Here is a 19,935-nt window from a genome sequence, read left to right as displayed (position 1 = left end):
TCCATGCGCCCATGCACAGCTAGGTGGTATGCACAGTGTGTATGAGGTAACATGATATTCGATCTGATTGTGCGCTGCCGCAATGTGCCACTATAAATTTTTATAAATGTCCTGATAATTTCCAATGAAATAAGCATTGCAAGCCTGAATCGTTCTGTATTTTCCTGTACGTGTTGTGTATGTACATGTATAATATTATGCATGGATACATGGGGTAATGCGGTGTTTACCCAAACTCGGACCATTTTTGCATGCAGTACTTCATAACTGTGGCAAGAATGACCTAAGGCTGGAGCTGGGACTGCACATTTTCTGGCAACACTTGGAAAGCAATGCCACTAAATTTATAAAACTCCAAGCCGGGAAATCTACAGTTTAGCTGCAGTACAGTAACCCTACAGTCCATTTCAAAACTATAGACGCCTAGTGTTTTTGAAATATTTCAAATTTGGCTGGAACCTTTTGAGAATAGTTTCGGAATATTGCTCAGGTCCGCTCCACAATTACTCTCATATAGTTTCTAAACGATTGGATAACAGACGCCCAATTTGGAAAAACGTATGCACAAAGTGATCACAGATTTTATGTGGTATAGATGCTGGCATAATGGTTTTCGCCTAGGTACGCGTCTATAGTTTTGAAATGGACTGTACACCAGGCACACAGCACAAGTAAGTTGGGTTGTGACTGTCACATGAACAGCTCAAGGTATCCGGGTATCCAGGCTCACGGCAAGAGATAATGTTGTACTCGGCACATTACAATACCCATGCATCTTCACAACACTTTCCAAACGGTCTCTGAGCTACACCGATCTTGCCCGAAAATTCGAATGATTATCTCTCTTGTTTTCTGTTAGTGACTTGTGTAGCCCAGAGACCGTTTGGAGAGTGTTGTGAAGATGCATGGGTATACTGGATGGCTACAGTGGAGTCTTCGCGGGTTTTTTTGAGAACTGTATTTTCATATTATAGTCGACTCCTGATATAACGAACACCATTGTGCAGGAAAATTAGTTCTTTATAGCCAAAGTTTGTTATAACAGAAATGCACTCACACTCTACAAGCAGCAAGTCATGACAGGCATGTGGCCCATGACAGTGTGATTGCACTTTGGTTTACATGCGGCCCTAAAGATTTGGTTTGTTATAAACGAAACCTGTTCCGACTATAAAGTGTCATTTTTTGTATGGGTTCAAACAGGGACATGGACAATGGTTCGCTATATCACGAAATTCGCTATAACTTTGCGAGTTCGTTACAAGTGGAGTCGACTGTACATGGTAATTTGAAAAGTGCCTTACCAGTCAGATGGTAAACTGAGTTGAAACCGATGCCAAAGCGTCCGACTTTCATCACATCCTTTCTCTTTTTGCTGCGCGACGGGTGACAGATCCCTTTCCAGTCGCTGTTGGCAAACACGCCATCGTTGTACTCGTAGAGTGCAGGACCTTGCAGCGGTGCCATGTTGGCGTGAATCAGATCACCAGCACTGTATTGTTCACAGTTAAGTAGGAACTGAACACGCGTTGCGCCAGCATCATTTGCATTCTGAAGCAGTTCCTACACGCAAAAAAAGTGTAAAAGAGAAATATTCGCAGTTGAGGTACAGCACAGCCATATTTAACTTAAATAAGGATTTTCAAACTCCATTGCAGACACCCACACACTACCCAGGCTGCGTGGCAGTGGGGGGGGGGGGGGGGGAGAAGAGGGGGTGGTACATTCTCGTGGATGCAAAAACAGCTTATCTGCCTGTGTCTCGTATGAAATGTGAATATTAAGTTTATAGCGAAGAAAAAAGGAACAAGAAACTAAAAGTAACCAGTTAGTTGTAGAACGTCAGTACCGTCGGTCAGGGTCGTGCAATGTTATCGCACGAGCTGATTGTTTAGTAACTGGTGGTGTTAGTGGACTTTATAGCGTAACTTGTAGTTTCTTGGTCCTTTTTTCTTTGCTATAAATTTACCCTTGGCTCTCCATCCGAGTCCAATATATGATTTTTATTTTTAACACAACCAGGCACACTGTTATATCATTATTGATCTTATGGTTTACCTTCAAAGTCTGGCCACCATCTGGGTAGTCTTTCAGAACATTCTTAATGAATGTAATCAGCGGCGGTGGTGTGACTGACACGTACGTTTCACGGCAGCCATCGTCGTCGGCTGACATTGTGCCGCCGCTACCAGTGCGCAGGCACGCGTCTTGTTGTTGGCTTAGTCAATGCTTGCACAGCTCCAGGCCGCCATTGCTGTCATTGTTCACAACGATAATTCCCTGCCCAGCTCAATTGTTCTGCCACGAAGAAAATCAACACAAAAGCACTGTGGTGAAATTTCAATACATATATATATATATATATACATGTCGAGAGCTGCAGCATTTAGACAATAGTATACAATGTACATGTACATGAATGGATGCTGTCCACTTGCTGTTTGAGACCGAGCAATATTGAAAACATAGATAACCTTTGTCCCCCAGCAGTAACTACCCATTCATGTATGCTTCCAGCAGGAAAGAATCGGTGATAAGTGTCATTAGGTGGAAACACACATAAGGTCATTGTCTTTGACCCAGATTCATTTTGGAATACTCAGCTGGAATATGTATCCAAGAAGGTGCAAGAGAGGGATGGAGGGAGAGAGAGAGAGAGAGAGAGAGAGAGAGAGAGAGAGAGAGAGAGAGAGAGAGAGAGACGGAGGGAGGGACGGAGGGACGGACGAACGGACGGACGGACGGACGGAGGGAGGGACGGAGGGAGGGAGAGAGAGAGAGAGAGGGAGAGAGGCAGAGAGAGGGAGGGACGGAGGGAGGGAGAGAGGGAGGGAGGGGCGGGGGGAGGGAGGGAGGAAGGGAGGAAAAGAGGGAGGGAGGAAGGGAGGGACGGACGGAGGGAGGGACGGAGGGAGGGACGCAGGGACGGAGGGAGAGACAGAGAGGGGGAGAGAGAGACAGACACAGACAGAGACAGACACAGAGGGAGGGAGAGAGAGGGAGGGAGAGAGAGTACATGCTTCCTCTCTCTCTCTCCCTTCCCACCCAAGTACGTACCATGAACTATAGATTGCCTTGAGAGAAGTTTGTACTCATGGGAACAGAGAACTCAAAGCTCACGGTGCCTAGAGTTGATTAGAATGACCCAGAGCTTTACATCCACTCTCCAACAAAGAGCCGCTGGGCAAGCAAGCCCTCGCTCACTACACTAGCGCTCCAACAAGGCTGGATCACTACACGTTGAAGCTAAGTCCTAATCTGTATCAGGTATGTGTACACACACACACACACACAAACACACACATACACACACACACAAACACATGCATGCATACACTTACATACACACACGTGCACACACACACGTGCACACACACACACGTGCACACACACACACGTACACACACACACACACATACACATACATACTCACACAACACACACACATAGACACACACACATACACATACACATATGCTCAAACAGATATTGCTGCAATCAGAGCCCCAGCCAGAGCATCCAAGCTACACGCCTCGTGTCCACGGACTGACACTTGATTGATTCACGACTGTCGCCTGGAGCACACGAGAATCATGTCAAGCTTTCTACATGGCAAAACTGAAAACAAGGTACCACTCCTGCTCAATGCAGGGCTATGGGGAATTTACGCCTGATTCGTTCTAATCTCAGCTCGTAAAAGAAAAGATACATCAACCAACTTCGAAGTATGTAGATACGTTCTGAGAAGCACCCAGATTTGACGGCACATTCAGGAACAGGATAAGTTACTCAGCTGACGTAGATCTCTACACCCACCCAAGTGCTAGTGCACTGTTCAGCATGCAAAGGAATATGCAGTAGAACAGTAGAATAGCACTCGATGCTACTAGTACATGTATACGCCAGAGTAAACTGCCGGGCACCAAAGAACGGAGCGCCGAAGAACGAGCAGCCTAGAATTTCACCAAGCACAGCACACCAATGACGCACCTGTGCATAGACTGCAGTACTTCTGACTAAGAACGGTCTAGGCTACGAGGCTGACCCCGCTGGGCCCGCTCTTTGGCGACCGACAGTACTGTAATGATCCATCCAAAGGTACATACTATGTACATGTACTCAGCAGTTGTGGGCAACAAAGAGCTACAGCCGTCTAGATGCAGAGGTGCCAAGTCTCTCTATCCAGCGGTGGATCTCCGGATTTTGCCGATGGTTTTGAAACATCTCCCCATCTACCCATCTCACCACCAGAATTGAAAACCTTCCTACTCAACACGCACATGTACATGTATATCGCATTATAATGTTATCCATGCATGTACAGTGGTGCGATTGCTGGTGCGACTGGTAGGTCTACCCCGTTCCCATACAGAGTACACCGGGCTTACATAGCTGATTTCTGGTTTCTAGCGGGGGGGGGGGGGGGGGCGGGGGCGGAGGGCAGGGGTACAGCCCCCCCCCCCTTCCCTACTCTGATTGAGCGCCCTCCTGCGAAAAAGTGGCGCCCCTACTCATTTGTCAATTTTGTGGGTTTTGTCATGCCATTCAACGAAAATGCAGTCGATAGTCAGTAATAGAGGGTTCACAAAGACACACTTGTCTGCGGTAAAGATTTGCCCACATACGTTGCATTTTGTATGGAAAACTATTTTTGAAAATTAAAAAAATGGGTTAAGCCTAGTTCACATCCGACGCAACGCTGACGGTACGGGACGTAAGGGCTTGTCGGGACGGCTGGGGTGAGCGGTAAAATCTTTGTACGACACGATATGCTGCAGTTATTGCGATGTTCAACGGCGAACGGCACGAGTCATAAGGCACGGTCCGTGACGGGGTGACTTTCGGACCTAATGTCTTATTTTTCGAGACATTTTTCAATTATTTCTCCTTGAATGAAGCGGAGTCAAGTTCACAAAAACAGTTTCATGAAGACCAAAAAATGAAGCCCGACAAGTTGTGCCATTCAAGTAATAGCCCCAGGAAATAATTAAACAGTTCGTCTGTCACGCTCCTGAGCTATCCCTACATGCCTTAAGGTAGCAGCCTGGTCCTAAATTTCATATGGCATTCAATTGACCGTAACTTTGGTGTCTCTCAATGGATTTGAGTGAAATTTGCACCACACACTCCTGCCACTATGCTGGCCCTCTGGACATGATTTAAAAGTTCGTGCGCCTCACTGACAGGCTTTCCAGGCCGGAAAAACTCAAAATTCCGGCATAGTGCCACGGTTTGCGAGCCACCCAGGAGCCAAACAAATACATTTACAATTTTTTCACATTTTCTAGCCAATTCTGTCCGTGCGCGGGATCCAAACCTAAAAAACGTCCAGAAGCAGCCATGGGTGGTGGGATAGGGCCCTTCAGCGTGGCCCTGGAATCTGTCACAACGGCAGGAGTGGGCGTTCTGTCACAGACTCCCACAGACCCAAGTCAATTTTTGAATTTTTTTAGGTTCAGGGCGTGCTACGAAGTCGTACCTTTGACACAACATCCAGTGCTGGGACTTCCACAGCAAGCCATTTCCACAGCGCTTCAAACCGAATCCAGGATACCCTCCAAAATCGGCAAAGACTACCACTCACGTTCCACTACTGCCTAGTACTGAATCCTACCTGACTTCTTAACACGACTCAAACTTGCCAAAGTCACTCAATCAACGTCAACTACAATAATCAAGCCACATATCTCCAACGTCACGAGGGTGCTGGCAAAACTCCTGCAGCCCAATACGTGGTTTTTTAACGTGATTTTTTTGGACTTTTTTGGACTTGGAGCAAAATTCTGCACACTTTCGCGTGTTTCCATGATACGACAAGTTGCGCACGGCCTGCTCACATTCAAATACAGTGCTGCCAACAAATGACAGCGTGCAACAAAAAAATCTTTCCTTGCAAGGGCACATTTTCGGCCATAACTCTTGAACGGCTGGTCAGATCGAGACAAAACATTCAGAGATTTTGCAGCTGTTCATGCTCTTTCGACTGATGTAGCACTCGATATGAATTTACAAATTCGATTTTTCAGTGATTTTACGACCAGGCTGCCACCTCAAGTGACATTAGATTTTATCTTGCTAAAATTCAACTCAAGTTGTGTTAGCCATTCTGCGAGTTATCATGGGAAGCGCAGTGCTCGAAGCGCTAAATATTCCCAAGTACGAACCAGGAGTATTCGACGCCCGACGCCGTCTCCTGTTCACACTCAAAATGCAGCCGTTACGCTTGCTACGCCCGTCTACGGTATAAAAAGTTGAACCGTAATCCAACGGTTCCCGTCGCTTCCCGATCTGTACAGTAGTACGGTTACGTTCCCGTTCCTGGTGTTCACATTGCCATTGGACGCCATCAGGCCGTCCCGTTGCTTCCCGTCCCGTCGTGCCCCGTCGAATGTGAACTACGCTTTACGGGGCACCTGTTTCCCCTGCCCCCCCCCCCTCCGCCCACACACACACACTCACACACCATTTTGACCCAGCTAGAACTCTCCATAGCATGCCCATGTTTACCCAGCCTGTACATGTTGAGCCTTGAGGTGACCTCCCTACTGTACTAGTAGATCTACTGGCTGTTGCCAGCACAACCTCAATGGAGATCTCCTTACCAATACTACAGCCGTCGGCAGGTCTATAAATGGACAGGCGATCGATCTACACTACGCTCTACAGACTACATCCCATGACACCACCGTTCGCACTACACAAACTACGGTTCAGACCAGGGAGTCGGGATTATACGACTCCCTGGTTCAGACCAGGAACGGAGTCATCCAGCACGACACCCGTATCAAATCGTCATCGGTTAGGGGCCGTCCGTAAATATCGATGTTTTTTTAGAGACGATATTGGTGCGTCTGGGGGGGGGGGGGGGAAGGGGTTTGAGCCATGTGCGTCTTTTCGAGCATCAGAAAAATATCGATGTAAATATCTGAAGTTTCGCCGATCCCTGCACGCGGACGTCTAAATGGCTATACAAGAAATGTGAAACCAGATTCCGTTCGCGGAGCTAAAACTCGCGACACAAGAACAAAATCAAAAATTGGAACCTGTACGCCCATGGCGAATTTCAAGAGCAAAAGAATGAGCTATTGATTGTGGAAATCGGCCGAACGATGCCTGCAGGAGACCTTTTTCAAGACGTAGAGGCAGTGCGAACAAACACGGATGAACTCCACAAGAGTTTCCAGTCTTCACTGTCTGAACAAGGAATTGAAAAAATTCAAGCCCGAGCGTAGCCGCTTTGGCTACACCAGTACACGATGAGTTGCACTTTGAACGCTTTTTGTACGATGAGTTGTAAAGTCATAATGCTCTCCTTCTCAATTAGACCATATAAATACTGCAAACTTGCCATCTTGGGTTCATATTATTGACAAAAAAAGGAAAAAAATGAGCATCCAAAAATATTGATTCCATGATCTAGATGTACATGTGCGTCTTCTGGGGGGAGGGGGGGGGGGGGGTCAAGAGAGAGAAGCACCAATATCGTCTCTAAAAAAACATCGATATTTACGGACGGCCCCTTACGGCAAAACAGCGACAGGGCATGGCACTAAGCGCGGGGTGACCATAGTTTTGGGGACCGTCGCCGAGTAGACCTACGATCCGCTAGTATAATAAGTATTACTACAATATCCCTACTTCTATGTAAGTAATTAGTTCCAACGCGAAAGTCTAATCTCTATGCCACATCACCTCAACAGCGTAAGACGAACAAAGCTCAAAGGCTTATGAATCAACTCACCTGACGCGGCTAAGTAGAGCTCCTTTGAACAAACCGATCTCTTCTTAGGCATCCTGGAAGAGCGTCCTTCTCTCCTGCACCCCGCTATTTCATAGCTCGTGCCAGCAGTGCCCACGAAGATTTCGAATGTGGCGTGCCGCCAGTGATCTCGATCTGGACACTTGAGTCTCTGTCACAATAAGGAACACATGATAGCACACGAGCGAAATGTGTTGAATTACGACGATGTCACGTCGAGGTATTCCTTTGCCTTGGGTCTGGTGACCAGGACCCGGCCGGTAACCTCCTGCGTTCGACGAAATGTCGACATGGCAGTGCTCTGGCCAGGCCAGGACGGGTAGTGACTCGTAGTTGCATATCGCCGGGCCGTGACGGGAGAGACGTGCGTCATACTCGCCGCTGACTGACAGTCTGTGCCCACGGCAGTTTCGAAAGTCAAAATAAATTGCATCGAAACCGTGTTACTAATCGTCTTGTCGACTACTTCTCGTAGTTGCACACTAGCACAGGCTGTCAGTACACCAAGACATGTATTCAAGTGTCAAAATGTCAGTGCCAAGTACATGCACATGCAAGTGTACTGACTGTAGATCTACTGTGTAGTACGTGTGCAGGCTGCCGACCGTCCAGCATGCAAGGATGAGGACTACCGACTACAAAACTAGGTGTCTGCACTGCAGCCGTGCAGGTCAGTGTGCAGTAAAGAACTCTGAGTCTGAAGGAAACACAACCAATCGGAGCAATCCACAACCAACATGAACAGGCACCGATTTGTTCCAGTGACAGAAGGCTCTCTTATCATACATGTACACCACCGTACCGGTGCACCACATGCACACCATACATAACTGCGCTCTCCTGCCGACCTCGACACGCCGTTGCCACAGCAAAGCGATACATCCGTGGCGTTGGTACTGAGTTCGTTCATGCAGCTGTTTCCAGTACACGTTTATAAAACTCTCGTCAGAAAGGAATGGCTAAGACGGTGAAAATCACCCTTTTTGAAAAAGGTGTAAGCACAATGCATATACCACATGGTGGTGGCCTGGCACGCGCGAATTACTTCTCTACAAAAGCTGATTGCGTTTCTCAACACAATCGTAAGCCGGTGGTAAGACGATCGAATGAGCTGTACTCCCACTCCTAGCGCCGAGAGGCGGGTTCATAGTTCACACCCTGTTTGGCAAACAGGCTGAGTTTCAGCAGCTGCTTCTCGCCTGTCAGTGTCACCGGCTTTCAAAGCCACTTGGGGACGAGTTTAGACGCGACCAATGAAGCCATTATCAGCAGAGAACTCAATTCCTCGTCGCTGATCTGAAGTCGCTCCGCTATTTTCACCGCTTCAGTCGACGATCGTTATAGCACATCGTCTGTGATGTCCAGATTTGCTGCTCGAGCACGTGCCAACCAAGAGGCGATCTCGTCAGTCGTCACCCACCCCATCGCGGCGTTTTGGTGGAGCGCCCGCAAGTAATAGTTGACCATGGTTGAACGTGCCTACTTCACATCATCCCTGTTCTTTAGAACGGTGTAGACTAGGCCTCGACCAAATATGCTTGCGCATATTTCCGCATATTTTTGTGAGACAGTTCATATACATGTATGGCATATTGAGCGACAAAGGGAATATTGGAATGAAGCCAGCATATAATTCAAATATTCTGAAGAAAATGAGGACAACACATTATGGACAAAATGCGTTCAGAAATACCTTTTATGGATGAATTTGGAATTTCACTGACATGTACTATAGTATATTATTAGTGGGCAAGGGTCAAGCATATATCCCAGCCATACTATTCCGCATGTGTTTATATGTATCATAGCTATGCTTCACTGAAAAAAGAGCACTTTTTGCCTGTTATCACTGAAAAAAGAGCACTTTTTCAGCATATTTTGAGGGACGCGAAAAGCACTAAGTGCGAATTTTAAAAAGAGCACCTTTGGGAAAGGGCTAGTAGTAGATCTTCTTGTTAGTACAGCGAAACCTGTCTAAGACAACCGCTCAAGGGGCCTTCAAAACGTGGTCTCTGTAACCAGGTGGTCTCCTTAGCCAGGGTCATTTGACTGGAAATAGCATCCCTTGGTCCTGATTGCAGTGGTCTTCTTGGACAGGTGGTCGCCTTATCCGAGTGGTCGCCTTCACAGGATTTACTGTACATGTACAGTCTGCCATTGCCGCCGCACTGGCATGGTGCCGGTGGACAGTGCAGGGTATTTTATTCATATTATGGTGGTAAACACGCACCTGGCAATATGGCGGTAAATACACACCGAATAGCAATTATAGTAATTATACAACAGGAAGAAAGGAGATAAATGGCTGTGAATACAGTCTAATGTCGAGCCAGACAAGCCTCAGCCCTGGACGAGGTCGACAGGCACGAGGTCGAAGTGACGACGGCGAACAGAGCATCCGCGGACGCAACGGATGGCAGACCTGGCGAGAGAAAATGCCAAGCAGCCAAGCTACAACCCGGCTATAGGCCGCATTTGTTTTGTTTTTTATTGAAAAACCACAAACCTTCAGACATGTGAATGTGCACATGATATACAGTGTTGCGTCTGGTGGTCAAGCCGTGCGCCAGCCTCTTGATTACCACGGCTGCTTCTGGGTCAGTGCCACCACAGGAGGCGAACACTAACGTCTAACAGTGTGAAGGAGCCATGCTCGACTTCGTTCACCGTGGACATGTTTCTTCTCGCCTTCAAACCTTCGGTGTAGCCAGAGGGAGGAGAGGGACTTGGCACGATAGCTTGACGCGTGGGGATAAAACACCTGTGTAGCGAAGAATGCGTTACGGCTATCGGTCTAGAATCCCTTCACCCGCAGGTCGGCACGGGCATCAGGATCAGTGTTGGCTGACCGATGGTTAAAGGTTTAACTCTATTTTTTTTCAAATTTGAGTGCGGATGCAGATTTTCTCGCTCTGCGGTTTTCTTAGCTTATGTCCCAAGTATGTCTAGCAGTACCTCCAGGAGTTGCTGCATCAACCTTAGTAGGGATCTTGCGTCAGAGGACCATGCCTTCTTCGTCAAACTGCTTCTAGGAGCAGGGGTTCGGAGCACGGACATCCGAGTTATTGATATTCAGGGCAGGAGAGGTACGTTTTTTTTTGTTTTTTTTTATTTTATTGGGAACACAGCCCTACAAAGAGACATGTGGAGACAAACACAAGACAAAACACAGGGGATGTAGGGACGACGTGCCGATGTACAGGGAGCAACTCGACCGACCAGGGGTCTCGGCGTTAGCGTTGCAACCTGGCATCGAAAAAAAAGGGGGGGGGTTGCATGGTCAGGTAGCAAAAATAATAATTTGGTGCGAGAAAGGGGCGCTAGTATTGCACCAAATAATATAAATACGTGTAATGACTAAACCAGAAGGGAAAATGAAGAGAGAGAACAATAATCATAACAAGCAAGTAGTAGTAGAGAGGTAAATACTAAATGGGTCTCAAATCTCAATATCATCGTCACAGGTACTGTGTGGACCACAGCCATCTCTTTCGGATTAGATCCTTACATACGTTGACCTTGAAGGTTTGGAGGCGTCTTGAATGAGGCTCGTGAAGCAGGAGGTCCGCAGGCAGGTTGTTCCAGGGTGTGATGGCGAAGAAGGGGAAGGATCGCAGGAGGTAGTCAGGGGCTGTGCGAGGGGGTGTCCACTTCAGCTGAAAGGCATGGTGCGTCTGACGTTTTTGCCGTGTGCACATGCTAGCTACGGCAGGGGGCTTGGTTGGTGGCAGCATGGCCTTTACCTGGGGAGGCCCTGGAATGTAGTGCAGCTTGAACAAGTATGACAGGGCTGCCACCATCCGACGAAGCTGAAGACTTTGGAGGATGGTTCCAGGTCCCAGGAAATGCAGGGTACGTTGCTGAACCTTGTCCAGCTGGGCCATGTTAGTTGCGGCTGCGCTCGACCAGGCCAGTGGGGCATATTCAAGTAGGGGTCGCACGAATCCCTTGTAGACCGTCACTCGACCATGGTCGTCCAGGATGGGTGCTGCCTTTCGTAGGAAACCCAGCCTTTGGGAGGCGCGCAGTGCAACACTGCGAGTGTGCGCTCTGTAGGAGAGAGTAGGGTCGAGCATGACTCCCAGCAGCTTCAGGGTATCTGTCTCCTGGAGTGCTTCACCTCCAAAGGTGACTGGTGGAGTGCAGGGGGGAACGTGCTTGCGATGTAGAGTCATGCGCTGTGTCTTGGCTGGCTCAAAACAGATACGCCACTTGCGGCCCCACTCCTCAAGACTGTTGAGGGACCCTTGGAGGGAGGCGGTGGACTGTTGGAGATCGTCAGTTGGCTGTACTAAGCTGTAGAGTGTGGTGTCGTCTGCAAAGCTGCTCAGCTGCGTCCCTGGAGTTAAACATTGTTCAATGTCACAGGTGTATAGAAGGAAGAGGCTGGGTCCTAGGATGCTGCCTTGGGGGACACCAGCCTGGATGGGTTGAGCATCTGACGTCTGGCCTTCAACCACAACGCGGATGTTTCGGTTGGTGAGGTAGTCCTGTAGCCATACAAGCAGGCGTCCGCCGACGCCGGCCTGCTTTGCTTTGTACAGCACTCCTGTGTGCGATACCCGGTCAAACGCACCGGCAATATCCACGGCGAGGACCTGGACACAACCGCCAGTACTTATGGTGTGGACCCATTCATGTTGGAGAGCCGTTAAGATATCTGCGGTTCCTCTACCACGTCGGAATCCAAACTGGCTGTTTGGCAACACCTCGTGCTTCTCTAGGTAGTTAACCAGTTGCGTGTTTACAATGCCCTCCATGACTTTCGACATGATCGTTAGCAGTGATATTGGTCGGTAGTTCGATGCCAAAGATCTGGAGGACCGTTTGTGGACTGGGACTACATGGGCAAGTTTCCATGCCCCAGGTTGCACACCGGCTAAGAAGCAGAGGGCGAAGAGCTTTGCCAGTGGGTCTGCAAGTTCAGATGAGCACATCTTGAGCACACGAGCAGAGATGCCATCCGGTCCAGTTGCTTTTGATACAGCCAAGTTCGCCAAGTGCCGTTTGACCGTTGCTGCGCGGAAGTGAATGTGCTTTAGCGTGGCATAGGCAGGTCGTTGCAGGTCAGGCAGGTCAGCAGCACAGAGGTCGTTATTGCCAAGGCTACACTTGTTCGCAAAATGCGCTGCAAAGCACTCGGCTTTCTCACGAGAAGAGTGGAACTCTTGTCCTGCAGGGTTGGTCAGCAGGGGGATGTCAGAGCAACGTCCCTTGCCTGCTGCGCTCTTGATGGTTGACCACCACTCTTTGTCCCGGAGGGAACCTGCAGTAAGCTTGTTGCGAATTCTACGTTGATGTGCTAATCGCGCTGCATGACACGCTTCCACTTCGTGGTTAACAGTTGTGATGTACTGGACCTTGTGGTTATCGTTGCGGGGATTGCGTCGCCACAGCTTCCATGCCCGCTCCTTGGCATGATTGGCGTTAGAACAGTCCGGTGTCCACCATACAGGGTTGGATTGGTGCACCACAAGCTCTTTGGATGGTATGAACTGTTTCATTCCATGCATGATGACATCAGTTACGCGCTGACAGGACTGCTCCGCACACCCATGGATCTTGGCGGGCCAGTCTATGTTGCGGAGGTAGGCTCTCAGGCGGTGCCAGTCAGCAAGGGCGTATTTCCAAACCTGTCGAACAGCAGGATCTTCGCGTCGTGGATGCTGTTGGAGAAACTCGGCAATGATAACGGCATGATCAGATCGTCCAAGTGGTGCATAGGCTGTGGTGCATACGGGGTGTGGGAAATCGGAGATGATAAGATCGAGAGTATTGTTGCCGCGGGTTGGCTGGGTGACATGCTGGACAAGATGATTATTATTATTATTATTTTTGTTTTACATCGGAAGCTCAACAGTGCAGCTGCACAAATATGAAGAGGCCGATGATGTGCTGCGCAGACTTCCTCCAGGCATTCACCGGCTCGGGTAGTCTTGCTACTCTGTAGCCAGGCTGAATTATGCACGTTGAAGTCCCCTGCAATTATCACATTGCTGCCAAGACGGCGGACATCATCCAAAGTGTTGTCTAGGTAGTCCATCAGGCTGGTGTCTGTCTCTGCACAAGAGCCAGGCCGGTAGAGCGCACCCAGAACAGTCTTTGTTCCGGAGTGCATTGCCAGGGAAATCCATAAGAGCTCGTGATCACGGCAATCTATATCGTCGTGCGTGTAAAGTAACTCTTGCCTCGACAGCTGCCCGTGACACATTGCTCTCCCGCGGACTGTCGGCCCAAGGGAAGACCTTGGAATTGTTGCCAGGGGATGGCACTGCTGAAATGGTGCATGTGTTTGGAGTTCCGGAGGACATGGCGCTGTCGGCCATTGCGTCTTCACTGAGTCGTTTTGGGACACTCTTGGGGCCCGCGAAAAACGAGAAAAAGACGGTTGAGGGCTGCACCTTCAGTACAGGTATCGTATACTACACCATGGTACCCACAATCGCTGTCCCCAGCTCCATCACCGTAGGCCGGTACAAACTGCGAGTTTGGCACAAAGGGCAGACCCCCACGTGCTGGAAATGTAGCACCCCCGGCCACGTGGCGAGGGATTGCAGGGCGATCTCGCAGCAGGGCACCAAGCCCAGTCCGGGAGCTGCAACGTCAACAAGCGAGCTTGGACCACCCCAAGAACCACTTGGGCAGGGGCAGGAAAACCAAGAAGTGGCAGCGCTACCAACACCAGCAAAACAACAACAAGAAGGCAGTGTGAACTGTTCAACAAGGAGACACAGGATCATGTCCCTGATGCACCACAACCTTGGACATACGCCAATGCGTTGGGAGTTCACACTCCCTGCACGAGTGCGTTCCCGATGAGTAGAGGCAAAGCTGGTCACCCATCACCCGATGACCAAGGCTTCAAGCTGGCTCGTGGGAAACACACGTTCCCAGCGCGTGTTATTACTCCGGCAACAAAGCAGGGAGTCCAGGTGATTGAGAGTGAGGAGAGCAAAGCCATTCGTCAACTCGTCACAAGGCTTCGGATGAGTATGCCACAGCGAAAGCTCAGGAGCAGGCGAAGGGACAGCTTGTAAGTTGTTAGAGGTTGCACGCCTTGCATTGTTTGTCTCATTGGCTTAACTTTATTCCGCATTTGTCTGTATCTATCTGCATCAACATTTTAGCCCCTACTATAACTCTCCCTCTCAATCCTCATGCACCACCTTTTATACCCCATGCATCTACGCCGACTCAGTCTGGCATAAAAATAGCCACGCTCAATGCATGTAGCTTAAGATACAAACTGCCAGAGATTGCCAGCCTCATCCGCACGCGTCAGTACGACATCTTGGGTCTATCAGAGACATGGCTAGATCCCGAGATTACAGACGGAGAGCTCAGTATTGACGGGTACAATCTGATTCGAAAAGACCGCACTCAACGCTTGGGAGTCTGCTTCTACTACCGTCAAGATCTCCCAGTTCGATCCCGCCCAGATCTGCATTCTGAATCTACAGAAACAGTCTGGGTAGAAATAAACGGAAAACCAGGTCGGCACCTGGTTGGTTGCGTGTACCGGCCACCGGGGGAGCCAGTGTCTTACTGGGCAGATTTGGAAGCAGATATTGTACGAGCAGCTGTACAGTCTTCTTCCGTGACCCTAGTTGGAGACTTTAATGTAAATATGGGCCCAGCAGTGAAGGTCTTCGGCTGAGGCTCTACAACGCCTACGTCATCCCAGTCCTTACCTACAACTGCGGCACTTGGGGCCTACCGATGTCGGAGCTCGCGCGAATGGATTCGTTCCACAGGACCCAGCTAAGGAGCATCATCGACATGCGGTACCCTAAACGAATTAGCAATGACACTCTGTATAAGCGCTGCGGAGCTGTCCCCATCAGCGAGATGATCACAGGGCAGCGCTACAGTCTCGCTGGCCATATCTTTCGTTTGGCCCGAACTGCTCCTCCACAGTTGGCAGTGGATATGTATCTTCGCCTGGCCAACGACGAGGGCACTGAACGCTTCAGGGGTCGACCTCGGACGACTTTGGTAACGGTCTTGCAGACGGAACTGTTATCATGGCATGGACTTACCCTCCACCAGCCGCTAGATGTTGACGCAGTCCGCACAATGGCAGCGGACCGACAGGCATGGCGTGGAGCCCGCCCCACCTAACAGGACTGACCAGACATGTTGTATGCATATTCTATTTTATTTTATACTTTGGATGAAGTTTTCCATTAGTCATATTTGTGTTGTTGCTAACGGCTTTTGTTGACGTCACTTCTGTCATTTCATTGTATCGTACTACTCTTCAGACATCAATCCTGAATGGCATAAGCGAAAGTGGCACCCCCGCCACCTACGCGGACATGCTTTTAATAATAATAATAATAATATGGACCCAGCCCATCCGGCACCCCAGCACAAACACCTCACCGACCTCTGTGCTGCGTTTGGCCTCCAGAACATCGTCATGCAGCCGACCCGTGAAACTCCACAGTGCCCTGAAGGCACGATGATCGATCTCATATTGACCAACCCGGCGCTAGTGTCCCTAGCAACGGTTGTGCCCACTGATATTAGTGACCACAGCGCTGTGGAAGCCTTTATTCAGCTTGCCGTTGACGTTCCACCCGCGTCATCCACGACGTCGCGGCTGACCAGGAATATACGTGGCGTTGACATTAACTCTTTTCGGCAAGATATCCTTGAGGCTTCTGTACATGATTTTTCGGATCACAATGATGTAAATCACATGTGGAAAGAGTGGCACACTAAGTTCCTGTACGTTTTGGACAAGCATGCCCCGCTGCACAACTCTAAGCCTTCCCGGAGGGCGCTACCTCCCTGGTCTGACAGAGAGCTGCACCAGTTCGAACAGCGTAAACGGCGGCTGCACAGCCGTTGGCGGAAGGATAGGACAAACGGCACACTGTATGCAGAGTTTAAACAAGCACGTAGCACTGCTCGGAACGCGTATCGGCGCAAGCGAAACGAGTACTTCTCCCGTCAGTGCGAAGAAAATGTGGCCAACCCTAGGAAGTCTTGGGCCATTCTAAATGCAGTCACTGGGCGTTCACGTCGCCGCCAAGATCCTAGTTGTAGCATCAGCGAGGTGGCCGACACGTTCCACTCCATTGTCACCGATCCCAACCGTCCTGAACAACTCTGTACCCCGCACGGTCCCGCTGGACCCGTCTCCTTGACCGAACTTGATCCTGTGACTCCTGCTGACGTCCGACGTCTCCTTGAGAAGTTGGATGCGCGGAAAGCCACAGGTAGTGACGGCATACCGGGCTCTCTGCTACAGCAGTGTGCTGACTTGCTTTCATATTCTCTTGCTGTGCTGTTCTGCACCTCGCTGAGGACTGGAACCATTCCATCCGCATTTAAATTGGCGTCTATCGTGCCACTGTACAAGGCCGGTGACCCATCAGTCCCCACCAACTATAGACCTGTATCCCTTCTCCCAATAGTGTCCAAGTTGCTGGAGAGGGTAGTGCAACACCAGTTAGTTCGTCATTTGGACTTGACCCAGGCATTACCCGAAACACAATTTGCCTTCCGCAAGAAATGTTCCACGGAAGACGCCCTCTGTGTGCTGACTGATAATCTGCAGAAGGCGAGAGACAGTGGCAAGACCACAGAGCTGTGCCTACTAGACATGTCGAAGGCTTTTGATAAAGTGCACCACGACAAGTTAATTCAAGACCTCCTTGCGGTTGGAATTTCTGGAAAAGCCCTTAGTTGGTTCGTCGACTACTTGTCCGGCCGCAAGCAGCAGATCCTCATCTCGCCTTCAACCAGCCCTGCTCTGGCTTGCACCTGCGGAGTGCCCCAAGGCTCTGTTCTCGGCCCTGTCCTCTTCAGTATATACACACGCGATGTCCCTTTGGTTTCCTCGCCTGTGCCAAGTGTACAATTTGCAGATGACATAGCCCTGTACGACTCCCAGGCCTCAGTGGCGGAAGCGTCCAGAGCCCTCACCACAGCGGCAACTGCTCTGGCCGGTTGGCTGAAGTCCCGAGGCCTCATCTTGAACGCCACCAAGAGCCAGGTTCTGACTATCTCTCCCCAACAGCATGTACAGGAAGTAACAGTCAAAAGCGGCGACTGTCTCCTCCCCTCAGCGTCTTCTGCGCGCTACCTCGGCGTTCACCTTGACAATCGCCTAGATTGGGACACCCATGTAAACTATGTGGTCACCAAGGTTGCCAAGAAAATTGGCGCCTTGTGGCGGGCACGCCGAAGCCTATCAAGACGCTCTCGTCAGGTGTATGTGAAGGCGGTCATAATGCCCGACCTGCTTTATGGCTCCTGCTGTTTTTCAGCCGCAATGCGAGAGGGTCAACTGAAACGACTGCAAACCACGCAAAACAGAGCCATCCGCTGTATCGATGGCAACCCGCCCCGGACAGCCATGCAGCCGCTGCTCACTGCTCACTCCCTGTACCGTGTCAGCGAGCTCTACAGGCAGAAAATATTGATCACCATCTGGCGGTGCATCCACGCCCGCACCAGCCCTGTGCTCGCCCAGCTTCTGACCCCGGCACAAGGCACCCCTACCCGCCATCAGCAGTCAAATGGCCTACTAAGCCAGGCAAACCGTAGCCGCCGCGGTCAGCGGAGATTTTCTGTTGCTGGTGCTCTGCTGTGGAACGCTCTCCCTGGTGAGGTCCGTGCAGTTCAGTAACCCGCACGTAGTATCACAGATACATCGTATTCTCTCTCTCCCCCCATTTACCCGCAGTTATTAGTATCCTATTCTCTTACTATGTGCTTCCATAGCTTTTACTATGTTCTTCCATAGCCACTTCTAGGCTAAGCCTTCGCCGTCATTTTATTGGGTCGTCATCCCGTTTGAATGTGCGAAGTGAAATAAAAACCAACCAACCAATCAACCAGTTAGGGGTTGCAATGGTGGCTCCACCTCCACATCATGATGGAGCTCCTTCATGCACGACGCGATGAAGTCGGTGGGGTCATTGTGTCGCATGTGGATGAACCCCGACAGTTTGCAAATTTGGGCATGGTCGACTGAAACCCTTGAGCCACAGGGCCTAGGGACAGGATGCTGGCAGGTTGTCCAGGGGCCAACAGTACCGGAGCCGGATATAATCGTGAAAGTCAGCTTTCACATCAAAGCTGAAACCGTGCTCAGCCATAGGGACGGTGGTCAGGGTACTGGACCCGCCCTTCTCCCGTGCCAAGGACATTGCTCGCTGTTGTGGCTGCGGCAGGCGGTCTTGGATTGCGGTAGCTGTTGCGTCCAGTACTTGCGTGGTGGCGAATCCGCACTGCCGACTTGGTTGCCTGGTCCCGCCGAATGCTCTCCAGCAACTCCGATCCGCAGGTAGCAATCTGGGCTGCGAGGTGGGTAGTGCACTCCAAAGACGCAGCGTGCTTGGGTCGAGAGTCCGCAACACTGCCAATACTGGCAATAGGGTTGTCGAAAGACAAGCATCCATGTCTAGCAGGCAGAGCCACCATCTCCATTACTGTTTCTCCAAATCGCTCACTTCATGCTTGGTCAGAGCTGGCAGGGGCCGGAGCCGCCGGACGGTAGATCATGAAAATTTAATGATCTACTACTACTACTACGTACAGTAGGTATCGGTTATAGCGTGGGTGTTTGAAAAACGACATTTGATTCTTATTGCCGATATTTCTTACACACGATAAATCACGTGTGACATATCATATGCGCGCACGTTTGGCATGTGGACACGTACACATGATAAACACGGATCAATCAGACTCGCGGTTGTGCTAGGCGACTGTGGAGCAGCGGATACGAGAGAAGTCGGAAGAAAGAGTCCGACTGGACAGAAAAAGTGATTCTCCAATGTTTCCTTGGACATAACTCTCTTTTTGTGTTGAATATTATTGTATTGAGCATGCACAGAGCACAGATGTTATTACTACAGGCGATACACTTTGCACTAATCTGGCATATTTTGCTACACAAAATCCATTCTTAGGGCCGATATATTCTACTATGCGATAATACTGCTTGTAAGAATAAATATACACATAAAATATGTGTTATGATTATGAAAAAATGAGTGTTCATTCTTGTAAGCAGTATATTCTTGTATACGACCACACTATAACCGATACGCACTGTACATGTACTAGACTACTGACTACTGTAGTTTAGCCCTTCATGCATCGTGACAGACTGACTGAGTCCGTATGGATTATGCTCGCACGCAACCGATACTATG

At 49.8% G+C, this 19,935-nt stretch overlaps 1 protein-coding gene across 4 annotated transcripts in view; it reads right to left on the bottom strand.

Annotated features, from left to right (window-relative positions):
* The window catches only part of LOC135811871 (sacsin-like), a 35,949-nt gene extending 28,082 nt beyond the window's left edge, over positions 1-7,867 (bottom strand). For 3 of the 4 annotated variants that reach the window (XM_065325113.1, XM_065325119.1, XM_065325127.1), the window contains exons 1-4: positions 7,742-7,867; positions 3,058-3,258; positions 2,059-2,298; positions 1,305-1,563 (exon numbers count right to left, since the gene is read on the bottom strand). In XM_065325113.1, coding sequence (XP_065181185.1) covers positions 1,305-1,563; positions 2,059-2,175 — 376 coding nt within the window. In that variant the 5' untranslated portion in view covers positions 2,176-2,298; positions 3,058-3,258; positions 7,742-7,867. Of the gene's footprint in view, positions 1-1,304; positions 1,564-2,058; positions 2,299-3,057; positions 3,259-7,741 lie in introns of those variants that run through there. The other variant, XM_065325132.1, reaches the window with a different exon arrangement.
* Positions 7,868-19,935: the final 12,068 nt, after the last annotated feature.

Source organism: Sycon ciliatum, chromosome 1 (assembly GCF_964019385.1).
Source record: "Sycon ciliatum chromosome 1, ocSycCili1.1, whole genome shotgun sequence".
Classification (NCBI taxonomy): domain Eukaryota; kingdom Metazoa; phylum Porifera; class Calcarea; order Leucosolenida; family Sycettidae; genus Sycon; species Sycon ciliatum.
Note: the sequence above shows the minus strand (reverse complement) of the source record. Positions and strands in the feature narration are given on the sequence as shown.